Here is a 24549-nt window from a genome sequence, read left to right as displayed (position 1 = left end):
TGGCTTGGTAGAGGAGGAAAGGATATGAAAGGAGAGCAGGGAAGAAGGTAAGAGTGAGAAGTGTATGAAGAAGAGAATTGAAAGTGATGAGGGTATTTCACTGTGCTCTTTCCAAACACCATTATTCTGTCAAAGTGTAAAACTGGATCTTCTCAAAAAACCCAAACTGAAGGCTGCTAAAAATGGCTTGAATTCCAGTGACGGAGATGGGATCTCTGTGGCAACCTGAAAAATCAAAGGTAGCTTAATTCAAACAGAAGGTGAAGAAGCAATGGGTGCTCCTTACCTTGCCACAAATTACACATGAAGCAAGAGGAGAGAGGAGGAAGAGATTAAAACAGAAGCATCACTGATAAATTCCCACTAAAAACACGCAAGATGCACCACTGCAAGAGCGAAGCAAGGATGGGCAATGGTCTCACATGAAGATTCAGTGGGAGTCACACAAGATCTCTGGAAATGGAATCATTTCTTGAAGGGACGATACATTTGTCATAGTCCCGCATGAGGGTAGGGTGAGGTCTAGTAGATGGTGATTGTGGTATTTGTGTGTAGGAATACGCAAGCGAGGCCTCCAGTAAGCCAGCGAGGTAGAGTGAGGCTGATAGGGGGAGGCAGCCCACTATAAATATTTGATTGCAGCCTAGTGGAGGCTGAGGGGACACAGAGAGGACTGTGGAGTCTCAGTGGGCCACAGAAACAAGGACACCGCTGCTACTTCTGTCTCCTTAGTTCAATGCTAGACTGTCATGTGAAGCTCTTTGTCATTTATGCCTGCGGTTCATTTCTGCACACCCAGAACAGAAACATTAGGTTGGGTTCACATTCATTAAAATGTCCTCAGATTCCACTGCCCCTACACGTGTATGCGACGGGGTGACTTGTCCAATGGCTCTAATTGACAGACTTAAAAAAACATTGCTGACTTGGACTGTAGGTCTCCGAAAGAATGTTTTGGAGCATACATTTGGGTTTAACAGTATTAATATTCTTCAAATAAACAGTATTTCTTTTAGAAAAAACTGCTACCATATGAAAGCGCAAAAAGACTTTTCCAGCAAACAAGATCAGAGAAGCTGAGCTCATTGGTGAGGGCAGCCGAGGATGTAGCACGCTGGATATTTCTCTGACCAAACAACAGCTAAAGGCAAGTAAATATTGGATTTACATTTGTCAGGGGGGAAGAAATAAGACTCTAGGGGATGAACACGTAGCTCTGCTTCAGCCGCATATGTAAAGAGGCAACTGTTTGCTATTAAGGTTAGCCTTAACAAGTTGATATGGCAATAGGATGCCAGAGTTTCTGCAAGTTTGATTTGGGGCACTCTTAAAAAAAAAAAAAAAGGGCTTTGAATCAGTTTTTAGACTTTCAAAACATCCGGCGTGGTGGTCGCTGCTTGCTATTGATGTCCAACGGTGTGTTTAGACAGAGGGCGAAGCAAATTTTCGCCCCGCATCCTTCGTGCAAATTTGACCACTGGACAGTCTGCGAACCCCCTTGTTGATTCACCACAAACATCCCGATGTACCCACGTTCCCTTCAGTCCCTCTCCCTTTTCCTCGCCCCTGTATGTCTATGAAGAAGACCCCTAAGGCCTTCAGATTAACCTGAAACATTTTCAACTTGTGCAGACACTTCTTTGTATCATTCATAACGCCCCGGGCAAATTTCTGCATTTCCATTATCTTTGTATGCAATTACGACGTCTCCATAATTTGCCTCGCACTCTGTCTGAACACACAATAAGACTGCAATTAGGCTATCGAGTTTAAAATTAAATGTTCACTAGATGTCAAGACTATTGACTTTATCTTGTGGGTAGCGCATATGGCTTGATATAACATGTAGAAAAAATTCTGAGCCACATATACAGTGTAGGGACTATGTAAGAGCTTCAGCTCAGCTCACAGCTTAGTCAGTGGGCTAATATGGGATATATCCTAAATGCATGAAACAGTATAGAGTAAAACTATTAAAGCCACAGCTTCTGAGCCTTTTAACTTCATGAGAACCAGCCCAGCCTTGCATCTTCCACAGTGTTCACCATGCATCACAATCTCCCAGTGTTGCAGCGCATGCACCAGTCCAGTGCCCCATGCAGCATTCACCGACAGCTCCCGGGCAGTTCCATCCTTCAAGTGACAGGGGTGAACTTTCCAGTGTCATTGTCAGACAGAGAAAAAGAAGAGAGAGGGAAAGAGGAGTGAGGGGAAAAGTGAGAGATGAAATCACGGTGGAAAGAAGGAAAATGTGAGCGATAGTGGTGGTGTTGTAGTAAAGTGTCAGGTAACCTGAGAGACAACAGTGACAGGAGAGTTGGGAATGACAGAAAATACAGGAGAGGAAATGGGGTGAAATGGGTTGTCATGTGACGGAGGTGAGGTTTGGAGGAAAAGAGCGAGAAGACAGAAAGAAACAGGGAGACAGGACAGCAGTTCGGCTGGGTCGGGGCCATGCTGGGGTGGTTGCTTCCAGAGATGAAGATGAGTGGATGAACATGGGTCAGTGGGCATGACAGCGAAGTGATAGGCGCTGCAGCCGCCCTATCAGATCTCATACAGGAGGTGACAGATGTGCCGACGTGGAAAATGGCAGCAGTAGCTGGGCTTTCACCCTTTACATAATTTCGGGATTATGAAACACCACCATAAAATGGGTAAATGGAAAAAAAAATAGCAACAGAAGCATGTTGGTCATGTCATATGTGAAGACGGTTTGGACATTATGGCTTTATCTTAAAATATCTTTCTATGATGGCTTCCTTGAAAAGCCCCCCTGCTGTCACTTCCATTGCATCTACTGTGTTCTGACCTTTAGTTATATTAAAGGAATGCCCTCCTTGGATAAAAATATGGCCGACAAAACATCTTTCCTAAATGTTGCATAAAACCCGCTGAACGGCTAGATGGAAACATAGCTAATGCTGCTGCTGATGAGCCGGTGACGAGATGTAGTTAGTAGTCATGCTCTGAGCTCCCATGCTGAAGAAGAAGGGGGGGGCGGAGAAAAATGAAAGAGGGGAAACGGAGAGAGAAGAAGAAGAAGAAGAAGAGTAAAGAGTAAAATACAAGGACAGAGAAGGGGGAGGGGAGAGGGCTAGCATGCCCTCGGCGAGCCACCATGCTACCTTGTTCCACCAGCCCTGCGGTGGTGCCAGCTGCTGCAGCCACTGCTGCCGCGGCTGCAGTGACAGAGGCCGGAGCGGTGGTCTGCCTGCTGCCCACTGTTAAAGGGGTCCAATACCCAGTCACACATGAAGAAAAGAGAGTTGCAAGGAAGGGAGGAAAGGAAGGAGAGGAAGAGGCGAACGGGAGCAGGGGGTAAAGATGGAGAAAGGGTGGAATGACATTTAGGAAGAGGGGTAAAAGAAGAGACGGTGAGGGGAGGGGGTTAGTCAGAGACACAGCAGGAGGCAGGGGTGGGGAAAGAGAGATAGAACAGGTGAGACAAAAAGTCGGAGACAAACAGGGCTCATTAGGTTAGAGAAGTGGGATTAATACATATACACAAACCACTGACATTATTCGGCTGTGACACAAATTCTGTCGCATATGAATCCGCCGCCCTGACGGAAAGGTCACCGGAGAGAAATATCAGGGAGAGACACAAGTCGTAACTCTCATCTGAGACCCTTTGGTGCGTGCATTTTCTCTCTATGTATACCTGAAAATAGCATTATTGTTAAGATGATGGTGATGATGATACAGGATTTAGTCAGTGTTAGTAGATGTTAGATTTGCAGGGCCCACTGGCCTTAACAACTGTGAGCTGAACTCCGGACAGCAGCTCGGTACATTGTAATCAAGTAACATATCGGTGGCTTCACTGAGGATATTTACTGTCGGGATACACAACTCTACAATTTAAAACTTTATTTAAACCCGCACATCTATATAACCTTATATGGTATGAATACCACAAGGCGTGACATCGGCATGTGGAGGCAAATAGATCCGCCTCTGTGCCAGCGCAAGGAAACTGATATACTGAGCTGTATAACAGATGATTCATAACACAGTATATGATGAGAGTATAGCCCCCATTGCGTGAGGCACTTTTGTTGGCCTTTGCATTGATGTAATGTGCCACGGCTATCTTCTACTGACGGTCTGTGGCTAATTTGTTTTATGTTTCATCTAAGAACCTCGCACTTACAACGGAGCACCGCTTCCTAAGAAGAGGGGAAAAAAGGGTGTGTGAGAGTGGTGAGACAGCCAGGCCACACACCTGGGTCACTCTCTCTCTCTCTCTCTCTCTATGTCTGTGTGTGTGTGTGGGAGTGCTGAGTGGTTGTTTAGTGTAATGTTCAGACCACTTCCCTTTGCAAAGCTTACAGTATCAGAGCGGCCACTGTGAGTCCTGTTTACTGAAGCGGCATGCTTGCCACACACACACACACACACACACACACACACACACACACACACACACACACACACACACACACACACACGCATCACTCAGACACATCTATATATGCAAAATACACATCTACTGTACATGAGCACAGACTCAGTGGTTGTGAGTCATTAAAAGAAAGTGCTGAGTTCAACAATTTTCAAGGAAGTACTTTAGATTCTTCTAATACTTCTTTCCCCCTGAAACTAATATCACTCTCAAAGTTGAATGTCAGAATGTCTTCATCAGGGCCTGAATGCGCTTAAAAGATCTTGCGTTACAAATTCTGACTTCTTGTTGATTGCTAAATGGTAAGATTTTGTTTTAGCACTCATATCACTGACCACAACAGTGCTGAAAAGTGAAACTGATGAATCCCTTTTATTGGGAAATAATGTAATTTTTGGATCTCGCTGTCTGTACAACAAATTAGGAAAAAAGAGTTACGATTCCTGACTAAAGAAAGCCATTTTTGAAAGAGTCTCTGAGGCACAGATGTACAAAAATCTTATACCGTCTGGCTTAGATTACAGCAGAGATATAAAATCAATGTTAAACCTTCAAGAAATTGTCATCTAGTACAGAGATGTACACAAATACAAAGACAAGTACTCAGACACGAACACATCCACAGCCTGCTGATCAAATTCAGTGTTTCCCCATGTTTTACTGTGGCAGTTCAGCTTGTTGGAAAATACACGGCCTACAATGGTTAACTTATTTTCAACAGTATTTTTTTACGCTTCTGCTTCAAGTTCACGTGGTCGTACCCGTTGAACTTTTACATTTACAGCAAGGCTAAGCGTGAAACTGTGGTACATTTACTGTCACTGAGGGACTTTCTAGTCAGAAAAGTCAACGTAAGTCTTGTTTTGTATTGTACTGTCTTCATGAGGACAATGCTTTGTGTCACATGGGTATAAGTCTTATTATCTCAGTTAGAAAAAAGAAAGAAACTTCAATAAAAATGAGGGAAACACTGAAGTTGCACTGAGATGAAATGAAGGGGGTGAATTTGCTTCTGAAAGCATGCGCTGTAAACTTTATAATAAAATACATCACTTTGGTCAAGTGAGAGAACTGTGTCCGTCACTGAATGTTTAACTGTTACCAGCGTTTACAAGGCACGTGCCACCATTTTGGCCGAACAGACCATCGAGGGGAAAAGTCTTATTGCGTCTTTCATGCACTTCCTTCTTTAAAGTGACACCCCACGGACTTCTGGGCGCCATACACTCACCTCCCCTGAGGGCCTTAAAGGTGGCTGAGAAAAGGTTTGCGGTGGCAGTGATCAGCCTGGATTCACAGCCATTACATTGGATGAGTCAGGTTTTAGCGTGAGGTATCGCTTTTGAGAGCCGCGGTGAATCCTCCAACATGGTGGCATGTTCCTCAAACTAAACCGACTGTGACAGATTTGCCTAAGCCTCAGCCTCAGTATTTAAGTATTTGCATATATCAATATAATTGGCATGCAGACAATAAAATCCCTACATTTAGCAATTTTACGCAAACTACATATTGACTGATGTTGAGTCACAGACACAGTGTGAATGGTAGATTTACAATAATGGGGGGGGTACAAGAATTATGACCGAGACAGCACTTACCAGAGAAATTTCGAGAAACCAGCATGGTAGTGAGAATGGCCCCCTGAGAAGAAAACAAACAAGAAGTTTGCTGTTCAATTTTAAGCATTTAAACCGGCAACATAATACTTTTGACATTTTTATACAAATGAACATCCATTTTACCCCTCCCTGTCACGACTGATGTGCCGCAGTGGTGATTCAACCAATATTCAGGCAATTAAAGCCTTTAATTTGGCAGAACCGAACTGAAGATGGAAACCCTGACTCACACCAGCTGACACTTTACTTTCATTAACAGAAAATCCAAAGAAAAAAAAGCACACTGAGAAAGTACCACCAACGCTGTTTGATTGACAGATGATCTCTGTTTTTCGCTAAAGATAAAACCACAAGTTAAAACCTTCCTCGGGTTACACAGAAAAAAACGAGACAGAAAAACACTTAAAGCTTCTGCAAGAAGAAAGAAGACCAAGCTGTACGTGTAAACTACTGAGACCTGTTTACTTCTGTATTAATTGAATATTAAAGCATCAACAATAGGGCCAGACTGACAGAGAGCAAGGCAGGGTTAGGACAAACTGACTTGAGATGCTGTATCACTGCAGAAAAAAAAGAAATAAAGGGAGAGGAAGAGATGAGTAAAGCAGCTAATCTTGACACTTCCATGTAAAACTGGAGCTGATAACTTTTCGTAAGGCTATAAAAATGGCATTGAGTTGCACATAGACCGTGGTATTTAAGAGCTGTGGAAGCTGATAATATACTCCATATCTGAACAGCTAAAAATGAGATGTCATTCTGCCGTACCTATAGCAAAGCCATTATACTATCAAATCATTAGAGCGGCAATTTTAAAAAAACTAATGACTGCCTTCGTAAGTTTTTTTATTTTAGTGGTAGATGTCGTTTTGGAACCTATTTACTTGTAGCTGCAGAGATGATGCCCGACAGTCTGACTACACTGTTATAGCGGCTCCAGTCAGATCGTTTGGGCCCACGTAAACAAGAAAAAAAATGAAAAAATCACATCTGGATACAGTTTTAGAGATGTCGGTCTGTGACGTTCAATAGTGTCGCAGCCGTTTTATCCAAAGGTGTTCTGCGCTGCCTCTGTCATACTCACTTTCTCTCACCATGTTCTGTCTCTCTTTGTTTTTAAGACTTTTTCAATAGATTTTCAAAATAGGTTTGGCAGGTACAAGGCCTCTCGCTGCTATAATATATTTGGTGCAATGTCTTTCAGTGTTCAACAGATGATTTTTGATTGTTTTATTAGTGTATAAAATAATACAGAGCAGAATCCATGTGCATGTAGTAACACTGGCAATGGCATGTAGCTTTTTATCTAAATTGAATGAACTGATTACATATATTTGTTCTCTGCTTACTGTATGCTCTGATGATTTGCATCAATATTTCCTTTTTTTCTGAATTCCTGTTGTTTACTATGCAACCGAACGCCCCACCTCGCCAGCGTCCATTTCTTTTCAAAGGTGAGAAGCCAGAGACAATTGGTTCGTGCCGATGACATGTTGGTTGAACGGTGCAACATTTGCCCGTAGCCAGCTGTGTTTCCGCCTCCAGTTTCCCATGTGCTGGTATCTGAGCAACGCCAAGGGTGGCCAAAAGCAGCAGGGTAACCGTGACATGTTCCAGCGGCTAAGCTGTTGTATCCACACAAGGTGTCGGCAATAAATCAGTGTAGGAAGAAAACTATGCATGTAGGGGAAGGTAGCGATCAGTAAAGAAAGCACTAGAGCACGTGCCATCTCCATTAAATAAAATTTAGATTTTGTACTTCAGACCGTTCAGCTGACAATTATACCGTGAGTGACTTTTGCCTGATTCTAAATTTTACAGATCCCAAAAATGTTAGGAAAAAAGAATTAAGGAGTGCAAATACCACTTTGCAATGCTGTAAATGATGGGAAAGATATTATAGAATAATGTTGAGGAGAGGATTATTTTATCCTGTATTAGAGCAGAAGAGGGAGCTGTGGGAGAGGTTGGGCTTGCAAACCGACCTTGAGTTTCCTCCTGGCATTGAATTTCTTCAGGCACTCCACGGTCTCCTGTCTGTGCATCATAGACGCCACTGTGGATCGTTGCTGGGAAAGGGGAAGAAGAAAGGGAAGAGCAGGGGGAGGAGAGGAGAACGACGAAGAGGACAAATAGAGGGAGGTTTAGGAAGAGGAGGAAGTAAAAGACAAGAGGGAATCAAAGTTTTTGCGTTTGCTGGGATCCAACCACTTGTTTGTCCAAATTAAATGCCTTTTTCTAGGTGTGCGCCAGTGTAACAAGATGTGTGAAAAATAACAGCTGTCTGCTTGTCTGTCTCAAGCAGGGAACACCTACGCAGACCCATGGGTGCTTGAGGGCCTCCTGAGCAGTGATCCTCTTGGCCGGGTTGATGGTCAGCATCTGGTTGATCAGGTTTTTGGCCTCTGGGGTGACTGTGTCCCACTCTGGGGAAGGGAACTGGGGGGACAAACAGAACCACGTATCTTCACATTCGCTGACAAGATATCCACAGTCTTCAGAAAGCCAGTCGAAAATGACTGACCGCTTTTTTTATTTTGCATATCACAGCATTTTACGATTCCTTTCTGTGACTTTACAATGTATGAAATAAAGAAGAGTCCAAATAAAAGACAGAAATCTGTCGTGCAACACTTAAGATACTGAAAAATTGTCACTTATTCGAAGGTTCAAAACAAGTTATAATCTATATTGGCCCCCAAAATTCAAATGACTAAAATCAACTGATTACCTTTGTTGTCTTTGAATGTCACGTGTCACACGTATCATGTCCTGCATTTGCATGTCTCTATTTTTTAATCCTATATTTAACTTGTGAAAAAAAAATCCCTACTGACGAGTCATCGAATACCACTACAAGTCCAGAAATGCAAAGACTACATATTTTTTTGTCTACTCGTATTTTGAAAACATGCAATTTGTCATTATGAGACATGGTACATTTTTAACTTGACATTTGTCCATCCCATATACAGAGCAGATAGAAGCTGCACTGCCTTTACCAAAGTGCTGACTCCCTGATGGCAACGATGTCTGATGAGCTTAAAGTCCCTTTTAAATTTTTAATAACCCTCATTTTGAGGCGGATTCATTAGCGTTTTTTGTCTCTTTGTTGAATGGCTTTACAGTGAGCACAGAGAGGGAGAGGACAACCAGCTACATAGGTCAAAGGCCAGGTGCGAGCCCATGATGTTGTCAGTGCATGTGCCTTCAACACTTTAGCCACCGTGTCCTTTTCAAAAATATCAGAAGGCCAGGCCAAGCACAGCCCCCAGCAATTTGTTAAGAACTTTTTGAACCCATCAGGTCCTGTTGTGTTTGGGCGTAAATGTCGAGGTCTTTGCCCTATGAGCCCAGGATCACTGCCAGAGAGTCAGTCTCTGTCTCTCTCTCTCTCCCTCCCTCTATTTGGCATGGAGCTGAATGTGATCTAAGGTGAGGCTCCCTCTCTTGCACCCCCTGAAGTATGAATGAGGTGACTGAGTTACGCAACCGCTGCCAAAAAGGAACGAGGGCACCGGAGGAGGGAGGGCGGGGGGCGCACATTACAGCGGGAGGGGTGAAATGAACAGGAGAGGACAGGAGAAGAAAGGGGACTCACATCGTAAGCCCCAGCCTTGATCTGCTGGTACAGCTTGTGCTGGTCCTCGTCCCAGAAAGGAGGGTAACCCACCAGCAGGATGTAGAGGATCACCCCTGAGACAGACAAACACACACAAACACACACACACACACACACACACACACACACACACGCTTCAGCGTGTTTCTTTTTTGTGTATAATTATCTAGGAAATGGCATACAGCATGTGTGTTAAGTCTGTGAATATGTGTGCGTCTCTCTGTACAACTCACCGCAGGCCCAGATGTCCACGGGTTTGCCATATGCCTCCTTCCTCAGTACCTCAGGGGACAGGTACCCCGGTGTGCCAGCAAACCCTGCAGTAAAAACACCCACACTGTGGATTGACATGCTGAAGACGACGGATTCTGTGGCAGCTACCCTTGGATCAGCTTGCATAGAAGGCAAGATAATCTTCTGTGAGCAGAGACCTATTCGTCCACACGGAGGAGTGGGATCTTAAAGACAGTTTCGAGGCTCTAGGGACAGTTGGTTGTGAAGGACTGGCAAAACTCTGGCCACCATAGACGCCAACAGTACTGATCTAGACTGACAGGTTCATCCCATTCTTTTTTTATTTATTTATTTTTTTATTATTAAACTCCATGTAAGAACAAAAAGCTGCAGTACTCTGGACTTTATGATCCGAGATCTATTTTTTAAATGCCTGATAAAAAATAATATTAACAGTGATGATCATTAGAGGAAGGGAATAGCAAGTATGAATGCACGACCATTCTTGGAACCAGATCAGTACTGGTTCACCAAAAAACCTAAAAATAAATTCATTCATTAATACATTTTAAAAAATCGAAAGCATCTTTCAAAGACAAAGAACTGGGCAACTATATTATTAAATAGGATGCATTGATTTACAGTTCCTTTTCCATGACCACAAGAGGGTGCACACAAAGAACAACTGCTCCCTAAAGTTAATAACTTTAAGGAGACGGAATCTTTTTGAGTAGAAGTCCCTCTCTCTGTCAAAAGAACTTCCTCGGTCACTCCATAAACTGTCTCTGTCCTAAGGTCCTAGTCCCTTCTCTGGCCTTTCTCTCAACTTTGTCTCAGCTGTTGAAGGAGCTCGGACCTTTGCAACCTTTACCACTGACAGCAAGTGAACCTTATTCTATCACTACAGTCATTGGGAGCCCCTTTATAGCTTTAGGTAAATGCTTAAATGAAATGTAGACGTGATTCACTCCTGTAACTGCTGTACCTACCAAACCAGGCCTGCTGATCCCCCTGTACCTCGATGGCCAGGCCAAAGTCGGCCAGCTTCACTGCGGCATTCTTACATTTGCTTGCCAGGAGCAGGTTCTCCGGCTAAAGTGGGGAGGAGGAGAGAAATGGGGTTACCAAACATTTTAAAATGAAGGATGGGGGTACAAAACATATTCAGTCTCCTGGTGGGGGAAGAGCTGGAAGGAGATAGCTATGCATGCACGTCTGCAAGTCTGTAGTGAGATTCATATTTTTTTAATCGCCACAGTATTCAGCACACACAGATACGTACGAACACACTCTGGTAAACGCAGACATAGATTTAATTTAAGAGACTCGCGTAGACATATAACAGCTATACAATGGAAGTTAGTCCCCGTTTCGGCAGAGTGTTAAACCCGGTCAGTCTGCAGTGCTTTTTTGTCCTGGCCTCATGTGGTGTGCCGTGGTCTATAGGCTCCATCTCTGTGGCCCAGATAATGCAACCAGCCTCATTATTCTCTGTCAGAGGAGGGCTCTAATAATGGGCCTCTATCCCCACTGGCCCCTGCTCTCTCACATTCTCTCTACATCTCTCTAAATCTCACTTTATCGTTGCCTCCATTAAAGCAATAGGCAATTCTGAGTGACAAATAAAGCACTCGGATGGGGAGTATGAATAAAAAGAAATACAGCGTTGCGTATTTTTTCCAGTCATTGATGTCCTTGATATTGATGAAGTTGGAAAATCACCAGGCTAGCAAACAAGAATTGTTTGTATAACTGAAAATCATCTGTAATCCTGGTTTGCGTTTGGTTCACACAAAGGGCAGATTTAAAATGCTACTACCCCGTTTTGGCCAGAAGTGTGTAGAACCGTGTCGACGGTAACACCTGTCTGCCACGTTTTTTGGACAGATAATAGCCTTGCACTTCTACCGATGTGCCAATCACTGAGGTCTCCCGTTAACTGAACAGAGGCCCACTGTGTGCTGTTACTCGCAGGACATTCTCTCACGTCTTCCGGGGACTAGTGTAAGTCTCTTTAATGGCACTTACACAAGTCTTCCTTCTCTTCCAATTAGCTGGCGCAGCAGTTTCCTGAAATGCACCACTGTGCACAGCAACACAAGCGCAAACTTACAGCATGGCGAGAATGAGGACATCACATTCGGGCTGCATTTCTGCCACTGCCTCCCCCCTGCATTGCAGCAGCGTGTCTTTGCATCCCCTGCCTTCCTCTCTCTGCTCTCTCCCCTCAGCTCATTTGTTCAGAGGCAACAGAATGCTGTGTATTAAAAGTGCAGATACTTAAAAGTGAGCTTTTATCGCCTTTGAGCCCGTAAGTAAAAGAGAAGGAAATGAGAGAGAGCGAGAGAGAGAAGCTGTGAGTGAGCAAACCAGTAATCCTAAGGCTCTGTGCCTGCCTCGTGTCATCACATTCTCCCAGCTCTACCACTTGGTTAGGCTTTACCCTTTTGTAAATGGGAGAGTTAGGACTTGCCAACACTGCAGCAGTAAGATAATCCGTGAAAACGGATGTGGGTGGAAAATTCTGATGAAGCGTGCGCTCCCATCGAAAAGGTGCATAAACACAATGCAAAACGCCCAGGCCACGGGCTCAGACATAACAGCAGCCATCGCCATCGCCTTTTGACACGAGCGCTCCTTCCCTCTCCATCTCTTCTGCACGTGGACTACACTTCAGACACGCACACACGGCCGAGCACACTGCTGACTAGCAACTGCTTTGGTTGAGGGGGCAGCGAGAGGCCGGGTGTACGGAAGATAGAGGGAGCTGTATTCGAGGGCAGGTCACGAGTGGGTGTTTGAAATGGAACGACTCCCAGCTTTCTCTCTTCCTTTCTGTTTCCCGGACTTTAGAGGATCTGGAGCTAAGTTCCTGATTAATTCATCAAGAGAAAGTGGCAGAGATCTTGACCTACAATTTAAGCGGACCGCTGTAGTGTGGAAGGAGAGAAACTGTCTCATTTTACCCTGACACAAATGCGCTGGAAGAAATTACTCTGTCTGTGTGTAAGGATTAAAGTCGAAGTATTGTCTGAAATTTTTTGACACTATTCCCAACCACACACCTGAAACAACACTCTATTGGAGTTTTTGTACAAGATACATGTTGCCATGTTGGCAAACCTTATGATTTAAAAAGGAAATGATCTGACCAAAGAATAAGTAAACAGGACTCTCTGATATGGACACATTTCAGTCCCTTGTGTATCTCTATGAATGCAGTTTTCATTACATCCAGTACCTGTATCAGACTAAAAAAAGCTGTCTTTCAGAATGACGTTTTATTTTAAAAGCAATACACTTTTCATTTCTGATGAAACAAAAAACTATATAGCATCTGCTGTAGTCTGTACAATGTGGGGGAAATGGTTTTTACCTGTTTTTTTTTTTGTTGTTGTTGTTGCTGCTGTTGTTTTTGGCACACATATAAATCTGATTACTGTGTTGTCATCTCATTTGCCATAACCCAATTCCTAATTTGAGGGTTCTTGTCACCCAGGCTGTCCTCAGTCATCACACTATGACCTATTGCATGAAATGCTCCTCGTCGCTTGGGTGCGAAACGGGATAGGCGTGTCGGCTAAATAAAGAAATAGCCACAACAGTTCTGATAAACACAACGCGCCTTTGCCGGAACGCCGGGACTGACATTTACATAGAAGAAGATGCGACATACAGGCATGCACATACAAAAACACCGCCAGGTATAAGACGAGACAAGACATGTAAAGGACTGGAAACACTTTGATTTCTATCTGTGTAGACGCTGATTCACACACAGCTCATATCTGCAGTTCGGAGGGCACGTTTCCACAGGCACTGCATTAAGCCAAAATTATGTTTCAGTTTCCGGCTTTACCATCTTACTGAAAATGCATCTCGAGCTCGGTAAAAATCCTTGAGTGCAAGACGTAGTATGAACCATATGACGTGTGTACAGACGTCCACAAAAGACATCTACTGGGCAATCCCGCAGTTCGAGGACACCAGTTAAAACATTAGCAACTGGCTCTCAGTTTCCAACCCTAAAAAGACCGTGCCACCAGCCAGTCAGCCAATATAAACAAATGTCACAACATCACGAGTTAATTGATGGCTGTTTACAGAAAATGAACTGGCACGTTTGCAGCACTGAGGGTCATTAACTGATCTATAGAGGCAATCAAAAACGCACAGGGTGAATGATAATCAATAGTGAACATCTCTCTCTCTGACTAGTAAATGAACCAGAGGTCAGATTAAGTATCGTCCTGGGCCATTTTAGGAGGATCCATCTACAAAAAAAAAAAAAAAAAAAAAAAAAGAGTCGGCTGTGCTAGAACTAGATTTTGTTCCAAAAAGGATACAGAGTGGAGGTATTGGTCAGCCAGCATGACCAGCAGTGCGTGCTTGAAACCTCCCCAGAACGGGGCAAGTGGTGTTTACACAACAGGAAAAGAGGCTGACTGCACAGAGCTGGAGGCTGTGTATGGCAGAGCAGAGCCAGAGAAAGGTCGGAGGTGGTATTTGACAGTCTCGTGGTGATCGCCACAAAGCTCTAAATACTGTTCTAGCTATGAGTGGGGAAAGGAGCTTTGGCCGGACTCTAAATGGCTTTCTAACTGTACAACCGACTGTTGCGTAGAACTAAATCGTATTATGTAGAGTTAGTAATAAGAGAAACCGGATTTTAATCAGAATTCAAGGGGAATGCGATGGTTCAAAACCCTCCCTAACTCCTCAGGCTTTGAAAGTGACATTATGTCAACAACATTACAGTTTCCCATTAACTTATCAGACATACACGGACTAAACAAATAACACACCCACAAACGCCCTTACACAAACGTACAAGCACATTTTCAAGGGACAGCAAGTCGATCCCCATCACTCACCTTAAGGTCCCGGTGCACCACGCCCATTTGATGGCAGTGAAGCACCGCCTCCAGGATCTGCTGGATGCAATGACTGCATGCAAACATCAAGGGGAGGGGGGAGGAGGGTGGGCGCATGTTAGTCTGAGCAGCGCTACAATCCCGTGCACAGGCCAGGGGTGTGGGAAGGTGGGGGCAGTTACGAGGGGCAGGACAGGGGTTCAAAGGGCTCCTCTGTTGCCGAGCGCCACACTTTCGCCTTTTATTGGCTTCGGCTGACCCACAGCTAAGCAGACAGTCCGGACCATGGCAATTGAAGCCAATCAGGTTTCAGTTAAATAGCTTCCAACTAGGTAGCAACTACTTAGCTACACTGGCCAGGTTAGCTAATCATTTTGGCCCAAATTTAGGGACCACTGTAATATACGTTTCATAGACAACCAACATTTTCTACGATCACTGCTTTTCAAAGCAAAAAGTGATCTAAGTTTAAACAGCTTCTGTGCGTGCGATTGAACACGCTACAGCGCAGCAGATGTCGACAATGACCTTCATTAGTAAGGTTTTTTTGGGGGTTGGCTGTAGCCATGGGTTGGAAGAGCATAACTGTAGGTTCTCTGCAACAGAAAATAACTTTGAGTCAATATATTTTGCAACTAACCTATGGATATAGTCTACGTTCTTCCTCCTATGTACCCTATTCTTTGTAGATGAGTTTATCCATGGACATACTCATCCACAAAAAAAAACAAAAAACAAAAAACTCTTCAGTTGGCTGCAGGTGGATTCTCGATACAGCGCCTCCCTCCATGTTTTAGCCAGGAGGCCTTGGGTGATGAAAAAGGGTGTGAGAACGTGGCTGACCATGGGGGCCACAGAAGGCGTTGATGAAGGAGTAAAGGGAAGGAGTGAGTCGTTGTGCAATTGATAACATTTAAAAGATTTCCCTGGGATCAGCCATGTCCACTGCCAGACTAGCTGGCATCTGATGATCTGATGTCAGTTGGCCTTCCAACACGAAAAAATAAAAACCCAAAAGTCAAAAACTGTGTGAGGGACGCTGAGGGGACATTGAGGTGTGAGTCTATGCAGAGAGTAGATGACATATTCGAGCAGGGGAAGAAGATATATATATCTTCTTCCCCTATATATATAATATATATATATATATATATATATATATATATTATATGATGCAACAGAAAACACGTACATATGTGTGTGTGTGTGTCTGTGTAGGGCCACATAAATTGCCTGGGTCCAGCTATGGCAGGTGTGGACTGATGCGGAGCTGCATGAACACGCATGAACACACTCTCTCTCTCTCACACACACACACACACACACACACACACACACACACACACACACACACACACACACACACACACACACACACACAGAGAGACAAAAAAAACACAAGCACCTGTGCTGGTCGGGATGTTGCGTTGTGTGAGAACAAAAGCCTGGCCGTGCATGTCTGCTTCCTGTGCACTGACTACGCCAAAATTCATCAAAGTTCAGAGTGAGCTTTGTGTGTTTGTGTGTGTGTGTGTCTGTGTGTGTGTGTCTGTGTGTGTTTTTGAGTGGATTAAAAAAAATCCACCCGTCACCTGTTAAAAAAGAGCTGTTGGTTATCAAACTTGCATTTCTACGATCGATTTTGCCGGTGTGTTTAACATTTTTGTATTTCTAAATATTGATCCCAAATGCATATCATATGACATGATGATAAAATCCACTTAGAAATCCACACAGCATTGCAAAACGCTGTGGGGTGTTTTGGTGTCTGATAAGCCTTCAAACTCTCAAGATCGATTTATTGCTCGGACTTAATGTCCCGGATTTCATCGTCTCACCTGCCACCAGCGCAGCCCCGTGCATGTTTTTAACGCAGGGCTGCTTTTGGTCTGAGGGCAGCTTAAGGTAGGCCTTTGGATGACGGAAGAAGATGCTCTCCTGCTCCTACCACACTATTGATCTGTATTTTCACTAGCACTTGTCATTGTTTAAAGGCATTCTGAAAAAATGCAAGAAATTCAAATTCAAGTTTGTTATTTCGACTGTGAAAAATAAAGCTGAAATAAAACTTTGAGTGAAATACAAATCGCTGACTGAAGTAGAATTAGATGTTCCTTGTTGCGGCAAAGTAAAAAAGTTATCACCAACTTCGGGATTACATTTAATATGAGGATTTTCCAGCCAGGTTTTGCTAAAGTTACCTACAAAAACAATTTATAATGAATCTTACTGCCAATGGAAGGCTAGTAAAAACATTTAAGACCTTTGTAAATGAAATTATACGACTTTTTAATACCTTCTAAAGCCTTTTTAAAGGAAACCTAAATCAATGCTTTCCTGTGAAACAAAGAACAATCAATAAACTAGTAGCCTAACAATTAAAACTACCAGATATTGAGCTGTTAATAGGGGGCAGTTTTCATTTAACAAACAAACAGGACCTTGAGGGCTGACTAACAGTAAGAGACTGCAATAAGCCAGGAGTCTGGCCAGTCTGTGAAATATTATAACATGAGAGAAACAAGAGAGAGGAAGAGACAGAAGGTGAGAAACAGAAACAGAGAGCGAGAGCGAGAGCGAGAGAGAGAAAGATGGGCTGGCATGGCTGTAAAGTTCAGGGCTATAAATTAGAATCCTGTGTCTTGTTTCTAAAGGTCTCCCAATGAATAAATACTAGGCAGGTCACATCAACTGCCCAAATACTGAGAAGCTGTGTGTGTGTTGAGTGATCACTAAAAGCCAACATGAGCATGTGGCTGCATATGTCTGTGGCTGCGTAAATGTGCTGTCGAGGCTAAAACGACTTCCACCTATGAAAATGTGTGTGTGTGTGTGTGTGCGTGTGTGTGTGTGCGCGCGTGAGTGTGTGTCGGTTCTCTTGCACCCTCATTCATACATAAATATGTTTCTGTGTGTAGGTATGCAAGCAGTTCAGTGTGTGTGTGTGTGTGTGTGTGTGTGTGTGTGTGTGTGTGTGTGTGTGCGCGTGTGTGTGTGTGCGTCCATCCACCCCCACTCTGTCAGCTGTTGAGCTCCGTAACCCGCAGGGTGAGAATCCTGTGCGTGTGCGTGTGTCTGTCTGTTGCTCAATAGCAGGAAATAATCCCAAACGTTCCTGTGTGAGTTAGCAGCTCGCTTGTCACGCTCAGCTTTAGCCACGCTGAAAGCCCGTCTTCTGTATTAAACATCATATGAGTAAAACAAAATCAGTGTCATCATTTTCATTGAGAATAGAAATCTCTGAATTTTAGGGGCAAATTTGGGCTTCAAGACAAAACATATCCTGGTATTTTAATAAAATAAAACGCTGGCTTTATGCACACTTTGCGTATAAGCAGTGTTTCTGTGTACGTGCGTCGTCTGCTATACGCTATGCTTGTTTGCAGTTCTGCTGCAAACTAGCAAGTTTTCCCACTTTACAGTGTTCTTCAAAGGGGAACTAGATAATTAGGTCTACAGATTACTTCCACAAACCAGCAAACCAGTCACGCTGCAGTCTACTTTCCCGTCTGTTCATATAACATATGTAGTGAAGACTGTGAAGGAATTTAATAGAAGGTATTAAGTGTATTTTATCGTAATTAGCACGTGAAAACTTGAGTTACGGCCAAAAACATATTTTGCGAGGACACAATGACTTTGACCTTTGACCTTTGGGCAGTGGGCGTACGGTGGGTGTAAAAAAGCAAATGACTCCGACACAAGAGACTCTGGTTCTTATTCACAGTCCGGTCCGTGGTAAGGTTTAGGCAAAAAAAAGCACTTTGTTTAAGCCCAAGGAAAGATCAGGTTTTTGGTTACGTGTGCGAAACCATTTTCCCTTCTGAACTCACTTTGAAGGTTTTGTCTGTCTTACACCAGACCTCGATCTTTCCCTTTCCACCCGACCTTAACCAAGTGCTGTGAGTGGCTAAACGTAAACCAGGAAAAAAAAAAACTTATAGATGCTATAATCACTAGAGGTGGATACTGTGCTGCAACATCAGGTATTTATATTGTGTTCGAAATTCACTGTCAGTGACGATTTAGCTGATACGCTCAGTATCAACGTGAATGTAATATGTTGCGAACTAGTTGAATATAAATGTAATTTCTAGGTGACAGGGTTTCTCTCAAGAAAAGCCATCAAGGGATCTAATTCCTCTTCCTAGTCACTACAACTACTACTCTAACTCCATCAGTATCCATACTGCTACTAATTATAATTCTGGAGACATTACAAATACACTGTTAGAGTGATTTAAATGAGGCAATTACACTATTACAATATTGCATTGTGATTCTGGTGATTAAGCAAACAGTTAAAACTGTAAAGACATCTTTTCATCCTTTTCGTTTCCTCATATGAATATTTAGATTCTAACTGTTTAAAGCGAAAAGGTTTTAGGTTTTCAGCGCCACCTCGAAATTACTTGTTGTAATACTACGCTGATTTCCAGTGGTTGAAGATACTGTTGGAGCACTGATTGCCATTCCTATAAGATCCTAATAAAGGCCTGCTGGCTCAGAGTAAAGCCTAAAACGAGGGCTGCAGAGATCCTCAAGACGGTGGCTTCATTATAAATTCTGGTTGGTGATCATCAGATAGCAAGAGCCTTCATTCATGCTTCCTTTTGCCGTAAAAGGTGCGTCTCACTGATTACAGCAGTGTGAAACTACACAGCACTGACATTTTATAAATCACAGGTAGGAATTTATGTTAAGAATTTATAAATATCCGTAAACCTAGTGTGCACGAGGGGCGTTTAACTGCCAATATTGCATATCCCTTGCTTTAGGGTTCCAGAAGAAAGGGAGGCACTGCTGTTTCAGCACTAGCTGAGCAGTAAAAAGTAGCGAATTTGTGGACCCGAGAGAAAAGCAGAAATACAACAGCATCGCGTGCAACTCTCCCGAGGGTTTATTAAGGCAGTGCTGGTTTGACTGTTGACTCACTGACTATTCATAGGTATAATTCAGCATAATTCAGGACTGAATTATGCTGAATTATACCACCAGCTCAGACGAAGCTTATAAGAGTATCATAATACAGTGCTTTGTCTTCCAGCTCAAGATCTCATCTCCTATGAAGACGTAACTGATGTTGAATGAGGCCGTCTTGAAACTACAGGGATCAGTACAATAAAATAAACGATTCAAAGCCAGAGAGAAGGGAGGAGGAGGGAAAAAAATAAATCAATGAAGAACACAGTGAATATATCTCTGGATTTTTTAAAATAGCCTGATTGGAGAAAAATTGATGGCATGTGTAAACACTGGATATTTATTGCACCTGCAAAAGGTTGTGTGCTCACTGGGGGTGACTGTGTGTGTGTGTGTGTGTGTGTGTGTGTGTGTGTGTGTGTGTGTGTGTGTGTGTGTGTGTGTGTGTGTGTTGGTACAAGGCTCATTCATCGATTGATCTGGTTGTCAGTCAGTGCAACAGGAGCTTCCGTCATGTAGTTGTTTGTAAAATGACTGAAAAGAGGACGAGTGGGAGGGCAGATGGAGCAGGGAGGTTGGTTGAGGCAGGCCAGGGGTCCTCCGATAAAAATCGAAAACACAACACGATAAAAAAAACAAAAAAAAGGAAAAAGGAAACAGGTGCATACCAAGAGACAGGTCGGACAGGCGGACATCAGACCAGCAACTGACAGGGACGACACGAACAGACGACACGGAGGAGGAACGAAGGAGGGAAGGAAGGAGGAAAGAGACGGAGGAAGGAAAGGAAGCAGGCAAAGGCTGTGGGGAAGGGGATGGGGCTGGGAGGGGGGCGTGAGGGATGCAGATGCTCCACTACATATACTAACCTTCAGGTCCCTGTGCACTATGTCATGTTGGTGAATGTGATGGACACTTTCTAGAATCTGATGGATACAGTGACTGTGAAGACAAAACAGAGAGAGGAGGGACGGTGCGGGTGGAGGGGGGAGGGAAAGAAGGGACGGACCATGGGGATGTACAGAGAGGGATGAAGGTGGAGAAATGGGAGGGAGGAGGGTGAAGGAGAAGAAAGGGGACGCCAGGTGAACAGAGTGACAAGCAGGGCCAACGTGAGGTGACAGGTTGGATTTGAGGAGGCCAAGTGACAGAGATGTCAGAAGAAAGAGGGAGGAGGAGGAGGAGGAGAGGACAGATAACAGGCGGAAGAGAAGAGAGACGGGGTGGAGGAGGAGGAGAAGGAGAGGACAGATAACAGGCGGAAGAGAAGAAGGGGTGGAGGTGGAGAAAGAGAGGACAGAAAACATCCGGAAGAGAATAGAGACGGGGTGGAGGAGGAGGAGGAGGAGAGGACAGATAACAGGCGGAAGAGAAGAAGGGGTGGAGGTGGAGAAAGAGAGGACAGAAAACATCCGGAAGAGAATAAAGACGGGGTGGAGGTGGAGAAAGAGAGGACAGAAAACATCCGGAAGAGAATAGAGACGGGGTGGAGGTGGAGGAGGAGGAGAGGACAGATAACAGGCGGAAGAGAAGAAGGGGGTGGAGGTGGAGAAAGAGAGGACAGATAACAGGCGGAAGGGAAGAGGGGGGTGGAGGTGGAGAAGGAGAGGACAGATAACACCCGTAAGAGAAGAGAGGGGGGTGGAGGAGGAGGAGGAGAGGACAGATAACAGGCGGAAGGGAAGAGGGGGGTGGAGGTGGAGAAGGAGAGGACAGATAACACCCGTAAGAGAAGAGAGGGGGGTGGAGGAGGAGAGGGAGAAGGAGATTGATAGATAGAGATGTATGAAGGGGAAGGGATGGCAGGGTGAATGCGGTTGGAGGAGACAAAAACGTTTCGTGTTGGTTTTTTTAAAACATGATGAGACAAGAGAAGCCATAGCAGAAAAACCTGCCAGACAAAAAATCACAGCAACACCGACAGAGGAGAGGAGAGGAGAGGGAGAAACCAAAAGAAAAAAGTGACAGAGAAAGAAAGGAAGGAGGTGAAAGAGAAGATAGGAAGGTTTTGAAGAGCAAAGAGTGATAAGAATACATGAAAGAAATGGAACACATATGCATGGGATGAGACTGAATCATAGAAGACTGGTGGGCTGATGCCAGGCTATTTTTCCATCACTAAAAGGAAAACCCATCAGTGTGTGTGCACTATAAAGAGATACACTTGCCTACCTCCCTCTATTCAAATGTGTGTGAATGTAGGCTCAGCGCAATGAGAGAGTGTAATGTGCAGAATATGTGACTAATAGCAGGCGCAAGGAGACGGGCAGCCTGCAGGATCCACACCCACACAGTGTCTAGTGAGTGGGAGGACTGAGAGAGAGAATGAGAGAGATATATGCGCATGGTAGCTCGTAAACACACACACACACACACACACACACACACACACACAAATCTAAAAAAATCAAATCTAGAAAGAAATCATTACTTGTACACACACAGCTTGTAATGTGACGCTGCTCAACATCAGAAGTACATTTGTGTTAAATGACTTGTGAGGACTTTGCGCTGACTTCAATTCATTTCCTGATTTTAAGCCTTAATCTTGTAACCAAACATACAAGAACCTAATTCTGCCATTAAGTTTTCTATGACAGAAAACTAAGGAGGTAAATCGTCATTTGACGGCGACACCCATCAGTGGACTCAATGTTATACTTGTTTTCAAACCTTAAAGAGTACATCAATGCAGCCGAAAATCTTTGTTCCGCAGACCTCCGCCGGTTTTACTTCTCGCCTTGCTGCAGCGGTGGACTGTACTTTGGGCTGCGAAATTACGCTGGGTGTAGTAACAAGTGCAGCCGAGCACACCTCTCTCTATGCCCTGCATCACTGATGGCTGCAACATACTTTAAACTTCTCACTAGTGAGGGCTTTTGTAACCTAACCCCGTTCTTGCCCTGAGCTAACTTTAACAGAGCATTTAACCCAATTTTCAACCTATCAGATCTGTCAAACTACAGTTATTTACTCTCTTTTTTGTTTAACAATACTAAAGAACAGGTTGTAGTTTCGGGACCTACAGCTTCATCCTGTCGTCTAAGGCCAGCCCCAGTAGGGAGAACAATGACGCAGAGCAAGCGAGAAAGTAAATGAAATAACTTTGAAGTAAAGGAGCAAAGAAAGCCGAATGCGTCGGCTGGTTTTGGGCAACAAACGATGGCAAAGATTTGGTGAATGTATCGGTGCCCACAAATGCTGCAGTGCCTCATCTGCACCAGTCAGCAACAAATGTTATCTGGTTGCCTCTGATTGCAGTGCCTCCTTAAAGCCAGCTGTCTAATTTTAATTTACACCAAAGTCTAATCACCGATTCATGCAAAAGTAGGCACCGTTTTCTCCAAATTCTCTTTTTTTCCAACAGTGTCTTCGAGGCTATACATGACAGATGGATGGATGAGCGAGCAATCAAGGAAGACAAAAGGAAACTACTTGTAGTAATCCACCGAATATTAAGGACTAAATTTTAACACTGCAGGGAAGCACAGACGGGTGTACAGGACAGACAAAACCTCCGCGTGGGTCACACAGTTATTAGTGCTTATCATAAGCGATATCATCGTCCCGTCCCCGTTTTGTGTTTTATTTCTCCCAGGAAGCTCTTGCCTCCAGCTTAGTCGGATAAGAGGCTGAGATCCACAGGGAAGGACACACTTCTCTGCTTCATGTCTTCACTGTGACCGGCCCCGCGTTCCATTATACACACCTCCCGGTCCCGTTGTTGGAGCCCACTTCTGCTCTCAGGCAAAAAAAAAAAAAAAAAAGTGAAAGTGATTGGAAACTTTACTGTATGCGTACGGGGACACGTGGCCTGACCCGACGGCGACCCAGGGGGCGCGGTACTCAGAGATGGGAGAGCGTCGCCCATCCCGCTCCGTTGCTGTGCGTGTGCCTCTCCTATCTTGCCGTCCAAAACCATGATGTCACTCCAAGGGACTCGTCTGTCTGCAGAACTCCTGCGTGGGGGCTATGAGGGAACGTCACGCCGTCACGCCGGCCAAAGAAATGTGACTTGCTCAGCACTTTGAGCTAAAATGTCACACTGTGTTTTCTGCAGGAAGGTGAAGTGATACTGGGAGGAAAATGAAATACAGAGCCAGCTTGTATGTCAAGCGCAGACGCCCTCTCTCCCTCTCGCATGTCTGTGAACGCTTTCAATACTACAATACACACTGTATTGAAATAAAGCATGTCAAAGCAAAGGAGGGTCAGAAGGGGTTAAATTCTGGTTTCCTGCTTTCAGTGCTGCGTAACAACTGAAGTTAATGCGAGGATGAAGATACACGTGAGTACAAAACAACGAGATGATCTTGTAAAACGCTTCAACATGGGAAGTAAAGCATAAACTCTCCATGGCAGCGAATCAGAGAGCCTAAATCCGCAGCAACCACCATTTTTTGGGGTAACGACACACGAGAACGATATGGACTGATCACGTACGACACATGCATCGAGCGTTGTGGTGGCTGACGGTATCAGGAGTTGAAATCTGATGCACGAACCACGTCTACAACCTACGCCTCTGATATCTATGGCGGGCCTAACAGTAACCCCCCGTGTCGAGCACAAATCCAGCTTTCACACCAAACCGTGGCGCAGTTCCTCTGGTTGTCAGATCTGCACGCCGACGGCGTGGCTGAGTCTCGCCACCCTTACCAGCCCCCACGTACAAAATGCAAGGCATCGGTTCTCAGCTTTCCAGTAGATAAAGACGCCGATTGGTTTCTTTTTTTCAGGGATTAGCAGGCTACTCCTAAAAGGTGTGTGGATATTAGAATATCATTTGCTAACATGTTTGCCAGAACAACTTAATAATTCAACAGGGCTGTTTTTCTAGGACCTTGTTGTTGAAAGTGTCTGTGA

At 44.2% G+C, this 24549-nt stretch overlaps 1 protein-coding gene across 18 annotated transcripts in view; it reads right to left on the bottom strand.

Annotated features, from left to right (window-relative positions):
- The window catches only part of camk2b1 (calcium/calmodulin-dependent protein kinase (CaM kinase) II beta 1), a 76256-nt gene that overhangs the window by 30681 nt on the left and 21026 nt on the right, over positions 1 to 24549 (bottom strand). For 17 of the 18 annotated variants that reach the window (XM_040155782.1, XM_040155786.1, XM_040155785.1 and 14 more), the window contains exons 6-12: positions 14761 to 14833; positions 10876 to 10978; positions 9886 to 9969; positions 9632 to 9726; positions 8347 to 8469; positions 8016 to 8099; positions 6010 to 6052 (exon numbers count right to left, since the gene is read on the bottom strand). In XM_040155782.1, coding sequence (XP_040011716.1) covers positions 6010 to 6052; positions 8016 to 8099; positions 8347 to 8469; positions 9632 to 9726; positions 9886 to 9969; positions 10876 to 10978; positions 14761 to 14833 — 605 coding nt within the window. Of the gene's footprint in view, positions 1 to 6009; positions 6053 to 8015; positions 8100 to 8346; positions 8470 to 9631; positions 9727 to 9885; positions 9970 to 10875; positions 10979 to 14760; positions 14834 to 20552; positions 20570 to 24549 lie in introns of those variants that run through there. The other variant, XM_040155800.1, reaches the window with a different exon arrangement.

The sequence above is a fragment of the Xiphias gladius genome, chromosome 19 (genome assembly GCF_016859285.1).
Source record: "Xiphias gladius isolate SHS-SW01 ecotype Sanya breed wild chromosome 19, ASM1685928v1, whole genome shotgun sequence".
Lineage (NCBI taxonomy): Eukaryota > Metazoa > Chordata > Actinopteri > Istiophoriformes > Xiphiidae > Xiphias > Xiphias gladius.
This window is presented reverse-complemented; position numbering and strand designations above follow the sequence as displayed.